We start from the raw sequence: 14,881 nt of genomic DNA on the forward strand, positions 1-14,881 counted from the left end.
TTCAAAGGTTTAAACAATTTATTGTGCCCCAAAAAGGCCGGCGGGATGAAGGAAGGCCGCGCGGCCCGCGCCCCGAGCGATTGTTTGTCGCGCACCCAAAGGCGGAGGGTGGGGAATGGGGAAGGGCGGCGCGGCGGCCGGGTCTCTGCTCACTAGGGCCTGGCCACCCCGCGGCCCCCGCCCAGGCAGGCAGGCGCGGCCGCGGCCATTGGCGCCTAGGGGCCGGTAGCCATGGCGACGGCCGTTGCCAAGGGCGAGAGCCAATAGGGGCGTCGCCAGGCCGTTTCAAAAATCTAAAGCAAAAGCAACAACAACAAAAAAAAAATACACGCTACGGCGGCGGGGGAGGGAGGGCCTAGTAAGGGATGGAGCGGGTCCGGGGCCCTCCGTGCGGCTCAGAGCAGGGGCGGCGGCGGCCGGGCCGGACAACCGTACAAAACCTACATACACTCGGGGTAGAAAAACCGAACGCCGGGAAGACCCGGCAGGCCGGCGCGCTCACTTGCGGCCCTTGGGCACCTTGGGGACGCTGGGCTTGGCCGCCTTCTTCACCTTCTTGCCCCCGGCGGCCGCCGCCTTCTTAGCCTTGCTGCCTTTGTCCTTCTTGGAGGCGGCGCCCTTCTTGTGCGAGCGCTTCTCGGGCTTCTGGCCCTTGGTCGGTTTCTTGTCCGCGCGCCGGGGGCCTGCCGCGCCCGGGGCCGCCTTCTTGGCCTTGTGCGCGGCGGGCGCTGGGGCGGTGGCGGCCGCCGTGGCTCCGCGCCGCTCGCCGCCGCCCTCCAGCTTCTTACGGTTGAGCTTGAACGAGCCGTTGGCGCCGGTGCCCTTCACCTGCAGGAGCGTGTCGTTCTGCACCAACGCCTTGATGGAGTACTTGAGGTAGGTGCGCCCGTTCTGCTGGTCGAACCACGCCACCTTCTTGGCCTCCGCGTAGATCTTGGCCAGCGACGAGCCGTTGCGCTCGCCCAGCCTGCGGATAGTCTCCACCACCAGCTGGCTGTACTTGCCCGGCTGGTTCTTCTTCTTGTTGTTCTTTTTCTTCTTCGACGGGGACAGCGCCGCGGAGCCGCCAGCCTTGGCCGCCTTCTTGGCCGCCCCCTCGGCGGTCGTCAGCGGCAGGGCCTCCTCCAGCTCCACAGACATGGTGGCGAGCGGGTTGGTGGCGGGCGGGGCGCGAAAGCCCGGGGGCCGCGCCGGGAAGAGGAAGGCGAGGGGCCGAGGGGGCGCCGGGGGACTGGGGGCGCGCGGCGGCTCCAGGCGGGAGCGGCCGCGGCCGGGCCTGGGGCCGGGCGGCAGGGCTGGGGCGGGGGCCGGGCCGGCCGGAGCAGGAGGTCCCGGGCTGGAGCCGGGGCCGGAGCGGAGGGGGGTGTCGGGGCGGAGAGGGCCGGAGCCGGGACCCGGCCGGAGCGGAGAGATCCGCCAAGGGAGTGCCGCGGCTGCCGCTACCGCTGCCGTCGCCGGAGCTCGCTGGGCGTGCGCGCTGCGCTCTGGTGAGGAGGGAGCTCCGCTCCCCTTTTATAGCTCGATGGCGGACCACGTTGAGAACAACAACAGCCTGGTCTGGAGCCAGCGCCAACTTGTGCTTCTTGGAGCCCCTTCCTCGGCCGCTAGCTTCCCGCATCGCGCCCCCCGGGCACCACCAAACCCTCGGCCGAGCGCCCCGGACAGGGCCCGAGCCTGCGGCGCAACGGAGAGATGGCCTGCGCCCGGGAAGGGCTCAGCAGAGGGGAACGGAGGGGTGCACCCTATGCTGCGGGAGCGCGAGAGGAGGGGGGCACCCGGTTTGGGGGCAAATAGCGAGGGCCACGGGGGAGGCCACGCGGCCCGGAGCTTTGCGGCCGGCAGCCAAGAGTGCGCCACAGACACCCAAGCCCTGAGCGCGGTCCGGGGGCCCCCGGCCTGCCCGCAGGACGAGGTTTAATTTGTCCGAACTAACACAGGGCACGCCCTCACGTGGTCGGCTGGGGCAATGTGAAATGTGCTAGGACATCTTCGAGGGGGGTCTCCACCCGAGTCCGAGGGGATGGCGGCTGGGGGCGCCCTCCGGCTGCGCGCCCGGGGTCTTGTTATGCCTCGGGGGTCTGAGCCCCGCCCGGGAGGAAGTGGGGGACGACCGCAGGTGTCTCTCTACGGACATTTCCAAACCTCCCACCCCCCGCCCTCCGTCCCCGCCAAACTGGCGCTGATGCTCCAAGTGCCCCATTTTGTGGTGCGCAAGTAGCCGCCACCGTTCGCCCCAGAGCCAAATGGCGGTTCCACGGTGGAACTAGTGGAGCGAGTGACAGGCTGCGACCCCCGAAGGGGTCCTCGGACAGGATGGGGGAGGGGAGGTGCTGCGGCCACACCCCTCCCCCTGTCGTGGGGGAAGGGCGATGGAGAGCGGGTCCTGGAGACTCCTCTTCTAGCCCCCCTCCCTCTCGGCGCCCGGCGAAGTCCTCCGCAGGGGCTTGTGCAAGTCTGCGGCCCTGAGCCGGTCGGGGTGCAGCGTAACTACTGCCGAGGCGGCGCCGAACAGCCTTTCTCGAAGCCGAAGAAGCCTCTACCTGGGGAAGCTGAGACCATGGGGAGACACCCCGGGAGGAGAGCGGATCCCTTGGGAGTAAGTGGTTTTTAGGCCCGAGCATGGAGGGATGGATGGGACAGGGACGGTAGAAAATTGGGGTTCCTGGGGAGAGAGAGCTGGAAGCCGTGAAGTCCAGGAAGGGGGAAGCTGGGCGTGGGGGTGGGGGATCCAGGCCTTCTCTCCCAAGAGGCCCCTGTCCACACGCACCCTTTTCCCAGAGCAGGCACAGACCCCATTGGCCCCTCAGACAAATTAGTGAATAAGGCCCCGGAGAGGAGGAAATTGAGGCTGGGAAAGGTGAGACGGAATGGGGTTTCTTTGCAGTAGGGGGTGATCAGTGGCATTGACCCAGAGGAGGGCTCGTCTCCCAGGGCAGTGAATACAGCCCATAGGAGGAGGAAGATAAGCCCAGGTCCCTGCAAAGAAGGCCAAGTCCCTCTCCCAGGAAGGAGGACACCCCCCCAACAAACACACATACCCAAGTGAACTGTCTGTCAAGCTGGGGAAACTTGGCCAGCCTAAGACCTCAGCCAAGGTGAGAAAAGACCATTAGGAGTCTCCTAGCAGAGACAGGTGGGTTTCTGAAAGCAGTGCTGGCTGAGCCCCGGGGGGCGCCTGGGGAACAAAAAGGTCTTGCAGAGAGGGCATGGCCTGAGCGAAAAATCACAGGTTCCGGAAATGCAGAGGCATAATGCAGTGAGAGAGAGAGATGGAGGAGTGTCCATCCAGGAGCTGAAGCCACCCAAGACGGAGCAGAGGGCACGGAGGTGGGTATGGCGACTCCCTAGCATGGTGGACCAGGGTGCTCAGAGCTGGGGCTGGAACAGGGACACCAGGAAGAGAGCTGGCCCCAGGGGACCAGCTGCAGGGGGAGGCAGCCCAGTGACTGGCCTGGAGGGGCTCCAGCTTGGTCTCTGAAGGATCAGAGAAAGAGTAGAGGGTGATGCCCTTGCTGGTACCCCAGCCTGGCCAGCAGGGGCACCCCCAGACTGCTGTTTGTCCAACCATCCAGGAGAGAAGGTCGCTGGAAATGTGAATCTGGAGAGTTGGTGGCGGCAGCAGCCTGGGTCAGGGATGTCTTCCCCGGGGTCCTTGTGCAGGGAAGAGGAGGATGTGGAAGTGGTAGGAAAGGGAGGGGTGCTCCATGGGAGACAGGGGAAGAATGGTCAGAGAGGAAGGAGGGAACCAGTGGTGGCTGGTGTCATGGAAGCTAAGGAGGAGAGAGTTTCAAGAAAGAAGGGCTGGCCTGTCACAGTGCAGCCCATTCAGAAAGTGGATCAATCTTATCGATCAGCAGAATGGACAGGTTCAGCAGAGCTGGAGAGACTGGCAAGTCTCCATCCTCTAAGCCCCTCTGGCTAGAATCTGCCTGTTTTGCCCAGTGTTTTGGGGTGTGTGTGTGTGTGTGTTTAAAGATTTTTATATATATTTATTGGCAGAGAGATAGAGAGCACAAGTAGGCAGAGAAGCAGGCAGAGGGAAATGGAGAAGAAGGCTTTCCACTCAGCAGGGAGCCCATGCGGGGCTCGATCCCAGAACCCCGGGATCATGACTGGAGTGGAAGGCAGTCGCTTAACCAACTGAGCCACCCAGATGCCCCTTGCCCAGTGTTTTATTTTTATTTTATTTTATTTTATTTTATTTATTATTATTATTTTTTTATTTGACAGAGATCACAAGTAGGCAGAGAGGCAGGCAGAGACAGAGAGTGTGGGAAGCAGGCTCCCCGCCGAGCAGAGAGCCCGACGTGGGGCTCGATCCCAGGACCCTGGGATCATGACCCGAGCCGAAAGCAGAGGCTTTAACCCACTGAGCCACCCAGGCCCCACTTGCCCAGTGTTTCAAAAACAAAAACAACTAAATTAGGTCCAGGATTGAAAAATCAGCCGATTTCAGATAAAAATATGTCCAGATCTCAGCTTTCCTTTAAAAACAAAAAAACTGAAGATTCACCCTAGGTGGGGCCAGAAGGAACGGGGCCTGAGTAACCATTAGCCCTCTAGCTGGGCCAGACTCCCAGCACCTGGTCAGTATGGGGAGTGTGGCCAGTGTGGGGCAGACAGAAATTTCTCTAGCCCCTGGTGGCAGAGCGGGGACGCCTAGCTGTGATCAGAGAGGAGAAGGAATCAGAGGAGGGGGTGGACATGTGTAGGCAGGGCGGTGTGACCCAGGCCATGGGGAGGATGCAGAGGACCTGGCTCGGAGTCCACACCACCCCTGGTGGGCTCTCTGGCATGCTGGTGGAGCAGGTGCTTTTGCTGGTGGGGAGGGAGTTGCTGCCTGTGCACCTGTGAAGCAGGGCTCCGGGAGACTAATTTTAGGGCCTTGGAAATTGGCAGAGACCAAATGGTTTCATCCCACTCGCCTGGTGATACAGAGGAGGCCACAGGCTTGGGGGATGGAGGATAGTGGTTTCATCCAATTAGCCAGGATTCTAGGCCTGGGGTCCTGCCAGCCTTCAGGGATGCTTCTCAGAGCCCACACTCCCAGGTAGCCCTGTTGTGACCCCTCTAAGGAAATGTAGACGGGGAAGGCCTCAAGTAACTAAGGAAAAATGATGGACAAAGAAACATCAGAAGTGGCCAGAGCTTAGCAGAGACGAGCCCCTCCCACATCAGCCCTCCGGCTGGGCCAGTCTTGGGAGTTAAGTGGGAGAGGGGCAGTACAGAATCAGGGTGGGTAGGTGGGTCCTTCCTCCTTAGTGAGCTCCTCCTCCTTTAGTCCTGTGGCTCCAGACACCATCTAGACACCGATGACACCCCATTTGTCAGCCCTCATTCCTGTCTCTCTCCTGACCCAACAGACCGCCCGCCAGCCGCCAACTCTACTGGGATGTCCAAGCATAGCTCTCTCCAGGAGGAGGCCAAAACAGGCCTCTGTTTTCTCTTGCAAACCTGCTCCTCCCCGAGGTTTCACAGACAATTCTAGCCCCAAAGCATAGGCTTGGCCTCGATTTCTTTTTCCCTCTACCCTCTCATTCAACCTATAGATTCCTGTCTCCTCTATTCCCAAACAGGTTCCTCCCCAAGCCCTGGAGTTCTCCACCCTTCCACTTTGGGCTCTCCAGGCCTCTCCACACAACAGCAGCAGCAGCAGCAGCAGATGGAGCCGCTAACACAGAAGTATGACTTCCTGCATCCCCCCCTCTGCCCAAGGGCCTCAGGCAGCTTCTTATCACACTAGGATGCGTCTACACTCAGCCACATTGGCCTTTTTGTTCCTCACACAGACCGCAGGGGTAGGGGGGGCTTGTTCCACCACAGGGCCTTTGCACTTGCTATGTGGCTGACAGCAGTTATTCCCATCTCAGTCCTTGAGAGCCTCTTCAGGGTAGCCACCACCTAGCCAGCCTGGCTGAATGAATACCTCTGGAGAATTCCTGTATCACATCACCCTGCTTGATTTTCTTCATAGCACTTATCATCACCGGACCCCATTTGGTCTGTTTAAAATATTTTTTTTTTTAGATTTTTATTTATTTGGCAGAGAGAGATCACAAGTAAGCAGAGAGGCAGGCAGAGAGAGAGAGAGGAGGAAGCAGGCTCCCTGCTGAGCAGAGAGCCCAATTCGGGACTCCATTCCAGGACCCTGAGATCACGATCTGAGCCAAAGGCAGAGGCTTAACCCACTTAGCCACCCAGGCACCCGGTCTGTTTATGTGTATACCAGGCACTCTGTAAGAACAGAGTTGGGTCTGCCTTGCTCCACTGCACCCCAGCCCTGGGCACACCCCCCACCCCCACCTGGTTGGCGCCCTGCTCACTGCCCTCTGCCACCTGGAGACAGTGCAGGTTTGCCCACAGCTGCCGCTCCAGGAAAGGGAGCTGGGAGGCAGGAGTTCCTGGCGGGGCTTGGACCCCGGCACTCCCACAAACTTCACGTGTGACCCACCGCTCCCCCCGCAATGACTCTGCCCTCAGTTCCCCAGTTTGTGAAAAGATGTTGGATGTGTGCAGCGCTCTCCAGCTTTGGCAGCCCAAGTCCGGACTTCTGAACAGAGATGTCCTCAAGAGAAGGGAGGACCCGCAAGAATACAGCCTTCCTGGAGAATGAAACACGAAACAAAAGACCCCGGTGTCGAGCAGAGTGTGGAGTCTGGGTCTAGGATGCAGAACCCTGGGGCTCTAGGTGGGCTTCTGTGCTTCCGTCAGCCTCAGTGTTATCATCTGTAAAAGGGGTGTCTACCCTAGAGCTCCAGCAGAGGCACCTCTGCGCGGGAGAGTTTCCAGAAGGCCTGGGTGGGAGTTACCAGCCTCAGGGACAGGATTCTGAGGCCCTGCCGCCTGAGGGCCCCTCCCCAGGGAAGGCCCCGTTGGCTGTTAACCTGTTGAAGGCCAAAGAGTCTGTCTCCCCAAAACATGTTTTAAACCGAGAGGTTGGCTCCATCCTAGGCCTGGACTGGGAGGGAGGGTGGCAGGGCACAGTTTGGGATTTAAAATATAGAGAGTCACTAAGTACTTTTCAGCATTTTTTTTTAATATGCAAATTATTTTTTTAAATTTCTTTTCAGCATAACAGTATTCATTGTTTTTGCACCACACCCAGTGCTAAGGGAGACAAAGGGAAATTCACCCAGAGGACTGTGGGAAGGGTTGCCTTCAAGATGCAAAGGTGTATTGTGAAGTCCTGAATGGGGACATTGTTAGGGGCCCTGGCCCCTCGCCCCTCGCCCCCTGTGGCTGGGCAGTGGGCTCTGAAGGGCTGGTGGGTCTGAGGAACCCCAGAGAAGTGGCCAGGGATCAAAGGAGCGGACAAGTCGGTGCTGAGGCTGAAAGGGTGCGAAACGTGGGGACAGAGTGGCCTCGCTTGGAGGGAACCTGCTGGCCCCTCCGGCCCGGGAGCGTCCCGAAGGAGGAGCTGGGCTCCAGCTCTACAGGGAGAATGGGACAAGGCCACGGGGCTGGTTCCTAAGCGCAGACGGCCTATGCTTAGGGCACCAGCAAAGCAGGAGCCCCACAAAGGGTTCTGATAGGATACGCATTGTATGAGAATGGAGCAAGTAGTGCTCATCAGGGAAGAAGCCAGAACTTGTGGGACCTCACGCCACTTCAAGTGCTGTTTTCATTCTCAATTGCATTAAGGGAGAAGGGACGGCTGGCCCACGTGCACACACCTAGAGACAAGGCCCACCGAGGTGACATTGCTGAGGGTGATCAGAGGTTTGAACCTGTCTCCAGAATTGAGGCAGCTCTCCCTGTCCGTTCTCCAAGATCCCATTCTCCAAGAGCCGTGAAGGCTGCTGGACCGAGCAGGGAGGGAGTGGGAACCGGGGTAAAGGGAGCTGGGGGCCCGGGCAGACCCTGCTGTAAGTCACACCGCCTTTCCCAGGCCTTCTTTTCCGCCATTTAAAAGCCCATTAGTTATTCATGTTCTAAAATCCAACGATGGGAAGTGCGAACCCGGCCCCGCGGCCCAAAGGGAGCCCCGCTCCCCACAGCCCCCAGCTGGGCCCAGCTTTATTCAAGTGGCCCCCAAGTGCTTCCAGGACTTTCTTCACTAGCCCGGAAATGCCTACAGCATTCATCCCGTAACTGGGGTTTCTCTGTCAGAGGATTGTTCATTTTTGGTGACCTGTGGCCAGGTGTCCTCAGAACCTGCCCCTGCGCCCCCCATTTCCTCCACCCCTGCCCCGTGCCCCCACCTGGGACCTGTTGCTGCGAGCCAGTGCCACCGAGGGGGAGCACTCGGAGGGTTCGTTTTTCTTCCTTTTCATGTTCTGTAACCCCCAGCTTGTGTGTGTGTGCTCTCCCCGGGGCCCCCCCATCTCAGGGGCTGCCAGGACTCCTCGGGGCCTCCCGCCTCAACACCCTGCCAAACCCCTGTCCCCTCCAGTGGGCTGTGGTCCAGCGGTCTGCCTTCTGCCAGCTTTTCTACCTTCCTATCCCATTCTTCATCCCTGTCAGAGGCCTCAGCTGCCTGCCTGTCTGCCTGGCTGCCCCGGGCTCTGCGTCTTGGGGCCCTTGGGGCTTAGAAGTGGGGTCTCTGGCTAGCCCTCCAGCCCATGTGCGGCACAGACAGGGCCTGGCAGAGGCGCTCAGAACTTGGATGAGGGTTTGTGGGTTCGAAGGAGGGAAGGAGCCCTGGAAAAGCTGGGAAAAGTCTTCTCCAGGCCCCGCCCCTGCAGAGTTGTCGCCACCCAGGCTCTCCCTTGGATGGGGGACCGAGGAGAGACGCTCAGAGAGCTGGACCCCTAGCGTTAGGGAGGCAAGGCCAGGGTGAGAGGAGGGTAGCTCCCCACTGGAAGCCTTCAGGGGAATTCCTTTCCTTGGGGGCAGTCCTGGACCCCACCCCCACCGCCCCAGGGCCAGCTTACAGGCTCCGAGGGGGAGAGCTGGCCTGGCTGGGGCTTGGGGACCCCGCAGCCTCGCCTCTGTGCCACCCCACCCCCCCACCAGGGAATTGCTGGCTCTGAAGGGGGCCTGCCCGGCAGGGCTTGGTTTCCTGAGGTGGGAGATGCCCGAACCACCTCCCAGCCTCAGACCTGTAGTAGAGCTTGACCTCTCTTCTCCTGAAGCCTCTGTCCGAGGCCCGAGGAGCTGGCATGGGGTCGAAAAACCATTCTGGGAGGGGACCCCAGACAGCCAGGACAAAACCTGATCCACAAAACCCCTTCCTAGGTCTTCCTACGCCGTTAGCGTTGGAGGCCTGCTTCAGCCGCCGCTGCAGTGCGATCCGTTGGCTGAGGTGCAGGCGAGGGGATCTTGGCTTTATCTCCCTTTCTTAGAAGCAGTCTCAGTCTGTGGACCGACTTTCTTCCTGGGGAAGAACCGAAAGCCTTAACGGGTGGCAGAGCAGCCTGTGGCCCCGCCCCCGCTCAACAGATGAAGCCGGGGCACCATGCTTGCCAGGAATCGAACATTCCGGGCAGTTGGGGGGTGGGGGGTGGTGTATTTCTACCTCCACTGTCCAGATGAGGAAACTGAGGCTTCAGAGAGGTTCGGTAATGTCCCTAATGATATCGGGCCAGGAAAAGATGGCAAAGCATTTGCTGTTTACCCCATTGCCCGCCCCCATCACCGACACTTTCTCATACTTGGCTTTATACCACTGATCACTTTCTGAGATTATCCTGTCTCCTGCCTGTTGTCCCCGCTAGAGCAGGGACCCTTTCTAACTCACTGCTGCATAGGGCCTGGCACATAGTAGGCCCTCAATAAATATTTGTTGAATGAATGAGATGGGATTCAAACCCAGATCTGGCTGGGAGGCTTGTGTTTCCTGTCATGCAGAGTTGTGAACTACACGGGTCACAACTCAAAAGTTGTGCACTGAGCCTGCTAAGCCACCTGGCAGAGTGGGCAGGGACCCCACAGTGTTGTGACCCCTTTGAAAACCCTAGTGGAATCTTTGATCACCTACTGTGATCTTTGCAAGGCTCACAGAATTTTATTTCATACTCATTTGCTTGTCTCATTTGGGGATCCTGAAACTGGTCAGGAACGAGTTAACAAATGCCCTGGAAGTTCCCTCATGAGATGAGGCACAGCCTCAACCTAGACTCTGCTCCCTAACTGCCATTATCTGAGGGGGGGTGGCAAAGAGTGGGGACGTTATGGCGGCACTGGGTAGCAGGTAGCAAAGACGGGCCACTTTGGACAGACACCTACCACCTGGCTCTGGCATGTCCTCCTCCTCCCCCAAGCTCAATCCAGTCCTTTTTCCACTTAGAGGCAGCCACAGGAGCTTTAAAAAGGCCAACTAGAGCTTCTTGTTGTTCTGCTTGGACCCTCCAGCAGCCCCCTGCCAGGCCCTGCAGCCCTCAGGCCCTGCTGACCTCTTCGACTTTATCCCCCAGCGCTCTTGCCCTCTCTGCTGGGCACAGCTGTGGTGCCAGGCATCCTGCTGCCTGGCCCCCTTTCCTGACAGCCCCCCCATCTGCACTAGCTCCCTCAATCCTGTCATCCTGATTCCTTTTCTCTTAAGTTTCCTCTAGTTCTGTGAGCTTTTACTTGCTTGTTTCCTATCTGTCCCCTTGCCTCCAAGACCTTGTCTGTCTTGTGTAGCATCAAATGATGAGAATCTAGAAATGAATCCAACTCCTGGGCCTAGTCAGGTTCCAAAATGTATCTGGGGAGGAGAAAAAAAGCCCAACCAAAGCAATGCCTAATCTAGAGCCTGACATAAATAGCTCTCAAAAAATATGTTCCCTTCCTTTACTCCACTCTCTTCAGGTAATCTTTCTTGAAAGATGTGGCCTTTGAGGAATGCTTTGGGACCATCAAGGGATTGAATGGGAGGATTCTTAGCCCTGTCTTGTAGTCCCATCTGCCCTGCAGTACCCGCCCCCTCCCAACCTCATTTTACATGAAGAAGCTGAGGTCCAGAGAAGATGCAGGACCCACTCGGGCCTTTTGGATTATACTCCAAGTCTGATTCCCAGTCCAGTGCTCTTGCCCCACCTGACCCCCTTGTCTGTCCAGTTGAGAAAGCCTCAAAGTGGGTCTCCCTGTTGCCAGATCTTCACAGAGGCCAGGTTTTCCCCAAGTCCCCATCAGATCCTGCCCACCCCTGCTGAAACAGGGCAGCTTCCCATCACACTTAGAATAAAATCCAAATGTCTCCCCACAGCCGGTGTGTGGTCTGCGCCCTGCTGGTCTCACTCCTGTTCCTACCCCAGCTCCCCTTAGCTGCTGGCCTCTCTGTCCACGCCTCAGCCAGCCCAGCCACAGGCCAGGGCAGTGCCTTTGTGCTGCTGTTACCTCTCTTGAGACTTTCACAGCCTTTGTCCCTTTGTGCCAATCAAATTAATGTCCTCAGGGAAGCCCTCCCTAAACACCCCATCTGAAGTAGGGTTACCCCCCCACTCTTGCATCTTTCACAAATCATTTTTCCATGTTTTCCTTCATAGCACTTAACATTACTTGAGAATTTTTGGATTGATCGACCTAGTTTCCCTGCCCCACCCTAAGGTCAGCCGGTCTAGCGTGTCTTCGAATCCTCTGTACCTGGCACACAATAGATGCTCAATAAACATTTGTGTGAATAAGTGAAATACAAAGGACCCTCCTGGGGTACAGAGATTTAGCCCGGTCAAATCTCTTGGGGCAGAAAATGCCCCAAGTGTTAAACTAGGTGTCTGGAGAGCCTGGAGGCGGCGTTGAAGGCTAAAACGGCCTCTTCCCGCCCAACCCCAGCCCTCTTGACTGGCAGGGTTGCGAGAGGAGTTGGTTCCCCGAGCGAGCATCTGCAAGGGCCGCGACGGCTGGCAGTGGTGTGTGCGGTGCATCCCGGCTCCCCGCGCCCGGGCCGGGGCGTGTGGGCGGGACGGGCACGCCAGCCGGGGCCCAAGGGACGCCTTGAGGTCTGGAGCGTGGGAAGGACCCCAACGCCAGGGTTAAAAACCACCCGTGGGGATGTGGCGACGACCGAGGCCACGGTCCACGGTGGGGATCTCTGGGGGCAGAAGGAAGAGAGTTCCCGGGACACGCTGGAAAGCTGCTCAGGGCTGGCTCCCGCGCTCCCGGCCCTACTCTACGGGGGAAGGAGCGGCGAGTGCCCTTTGCGTGTTGAGCGGCCTCAGTCAGGGCCTCTCCAGAGCGGGAGTGGAGTGGCACCCTCCGCCCCCCAGCCCCTCCGTTTCACGGGGGTCCCGGGCACTCTGGGCTCGCCTCCGTTCCCGGCCTCTCTGCCCACGCGCTGCCGCGGGGCCGTGCGTTTGTTGGCGGCCGCCCTTCCTTCCCTCCCCGGTCCGCCCCCGCCGCCACCAGCGCTGCCAAAGGTCAGACCCTCGCAGCGGCGGCGGCGAAGATGCGCATTGCGCTCTAGGCGGCCGTTAGGCGTTGGGCCCGCGCCCCGCCCCTGACGTCACCGCCGCGGCGGCCCGGCCCCGCCCTCGTCTCCAAGGAGACCAGCACGCTTCCCGGCGCTCTCCTGCCACCCGCGGTAGCGCGGCTGCTCCCGCCTGCTCCTCGCGCTGCTGTGGACGCCGTGAGCCAGGGTCTCCCAGACCCTTATTAACATGCAGACTCGCAGACGCCCTTCTCTGAAGAGTCAGGCAGTAGGTTCAGGGAGGGTCATGGGAATCCCTCCTTTATCAGGGTGATTCTTTTGCTCGATGAGGATCGTCAGCCTTGGGAATGGAATTAATCGAAGCCTAGGGAGTTTAGACCCTTGGGTATTGTTACTAGCAATCCAGGGCCTCATTAGAACTTCGCTGCAGCGCGGTGCTCCTGAAACGTAGCTGATGTTTCCCTGGGGTGCAGCCGAAGCCAGACTCCAGGAGTTTGCAGTCCTGGGCACAGATCACCCAGATAACTTGCCCCTCCCCTCCCCCATGGGGCTGCAGTAGAGGTTCTGAGAGGGTGTTGTGTAAAGGGCCTATCTCCCCTCTGCTCCCCCAGGAAAGCCCCGGCAAAGACACTGCTTTGGGGACTGCCAATGCGCAACGAATCTTAGCCAGACTATCACAGAAGCTCTGCAAAGCTGACACTGTCTTTGATCTTGAACTGGGAGGCTGAGAGAATATTCGAGTACCCACTGGTCTCTCCCACTTCAGGCTAAGCCACATCTAAACCTGCCCAGACAAACGGCTGGTCTGGGAACACCCCAGAATAGATTTTTAGCTGTCTAGAGTCCCAGCAGAGGAACCCATGGGTTAAAAATATACATACTGGGTGGGGCAGGCTGACCTGAAAGGTGACTTCTAGGGTGACATGGTGAAATGAAAGGTGGTGTACACCTGACTTAATGCAGCGCCAGCTAGCAAAGCTAGCCTCCAGAATGACCTTTTAGCTGATCCCCACTGACCGCAGGCTGAAGGCACCATTCCTGATGCTGTCTTCAAGGCTTGTGCAACAAGTACCTGCTGGCGTCTCCACCTTTAGAATCCATGTGGCCAGCCCCAGTGGTTATAATGAACGCTGGGGACCAGTGCTTCCCAGACTTGCCTGATCATAAAACCACCGGAGACATAATCACACATAGAACACCACACTCCGCGGGTCTCAGTACCTGGCTCACACCCAGCTGTGAGATGCCCAGACTAAGCTCAAAAAAGCTGCAGCTAATTCAGAAAGGGCCCAAGCCCCTTTCTGGCTGGCTTATGTGCTACTTATAACAACCTGCCTTTGTCAGTAACCCAGCATCCTACTTGGGCACACCAGTGATCAGGGACCACATTGTTCTGGGGAGTCTGTGCCTCCTTCCTATCCAGGCAAGGCTTCCCGAAGGGCTGGGATAGTCACAATTTCCTCCGTGACCATATTCATGTGCATACAATAAGGGCATGTGAAGAACAGCTGTGTGGGCTTCAGGCCTTGATTAAGAAAGGAAAAGGGGTTTTTCTTTTCCTACATAGAAATGCACAAAGCAGGAATAGAAACAAACCTCTGTGCCCACTAATACCAGTTTCTTGCCAACCTGTCATCTTAGAGGGCCAGCAATGCTAGACTACAGTGACTCCCGGCTCCTTTCCTAGTTCAGAGGCTTTTGGCTCAAGGTTCCACCCGGAAGTATGGTTCTCAACTACACACTCAGATCACCTGGTACACTTTAAAAAAAATACCAGTGCCTTCTCTCTGACCAATTGAATCCGAAGTGCTGAAGGTAGGACCCTGGCATGACGATGTTTTCAAGTTCTAGCTCTCAGGACAAGTCTAAGCATCACCGAGGGAGAGAATGACTATTTGGGGACATGTGTAAATATTGTCTTGGCAGCTCAAGGTCTGGAGCCCAAGAGAAGGAGATGAACTCCAGGGGCAGCCAGTGGTCGAAGGGGCAGGTTTCTGGGCAGCCCAGCTTCTGGAATGGCTGTGGGAGCCACTCCCAAGAGTAGAGAGCAATCTGAAGCTGGGATAAAAGGGAAGCATGGGGGCGGGTAATCTCACTTCCCTGGACCACTTCACAGGGGAGAGAAGAGTGTCCCAAAGGCCTTCTCTCTCTCTCTCTTTTTTTTTTTTTTTTGGATTTTTTTATTTTTATTTTTATTTGACAGAGATACAGCGAGAGAGGGAACACAAGCAGGGGGAGTGGGAGAGGGAGAAGCAGGCTTCCCACGGAGCAGAGAGCCCCATGTGGGGCTCGATCATGACCTGAGCTGAAGGCAGACGCTTAACAACTGAGCCACCCAGGCGCCCCCAAAGGGCTTCTCTTTTCCCTTCTTATACCTCCTTCCAGGAGCAAACCTGGCAGGTGTGGCCCACAGGCTCTCTTAAAGCATCATGGCCAAAGAAATCATCCCTCCTCACTCCTCCCCAACACGGCAAAATGCTTACCCTCTCTTCATACAAGGGAGTTGCAAGCAGAAGGCTACAGGAACTCAGAACTCGAAAGCTGCCAACCTGGTCTGAGAGCTGAGTTTACATCCCTTTGTCTTGCATGCCC

The 14,881-nt window shown here is 58.2% G+C and overlaps 1 protein-coding gene and 1 long non-coding RNA gene across 3 annotated transcripts; one reads left to right on the forward strand and one right to left on the reverse strand.

The window, feature by feature from the left end:
- On the reverse strand, positions 1-1,256 carry LOC111159129 (histone H1x). The gene has a single exon (XM_022521549.1). The coding sequence runs from the start codon at positions 1,138-1,140 to the stop codon at positions 499-501; it is 642 nt and encodes a 213-aa protein (XP_022377257.1). The 5' UTR covers positions 1,141-1,256; the 3' UTR covers positions 1-498.
- Positions 1,257-1,269: 13 nt separating this feature from the next.
- On the forward strand, positions 1,270-7,017 carry LOC111159130. 2 transcript variants are annotated; one of them, XR_002641400.1, is made up of 4 exons: positions 1,270-2,596; positions 2,885-3,327; positions 5,577-5,682; positions 6,481-7,017. It is a non-coding gene; the product is annotated as an uncharacterized LOC111159130 (long non-coding RNA). The 2 variants fall into 2 exon arrangements; XR_002641399.1 differs by having other exon boundaries at positions 1,270-3,327.
- Positions 7,018-14,881: the final 7,864 nt, after the last annotated feature.

This window comes from Enhydra lutris, unplaced genomic scaffold (assembly GCF_002288905.1).
Source record: "Enhydra lutris kenyoni isolate GAN:26980312 unplaced genomic scaffold, ASM228890v2 scaffoldscaffold66, whole genome shotgun sequence".
NCBI classification, from domain to species: Eukaryota; Metazoa; Chordata; class Mammalia; order Carnivora; family Mustelidae; genus Enhydra; species Enhydra lutris.

What these genes read in the sequence shown, in the direction of transcription:
- LOC111159129 (XM_022521549.1), bottom strand. Translation starts at nt 1,140, where the DNA reads ATGTCTGTGGAGCTGGAGGAGGCCCTGCCGCTGACGACCGCCGAGGGG.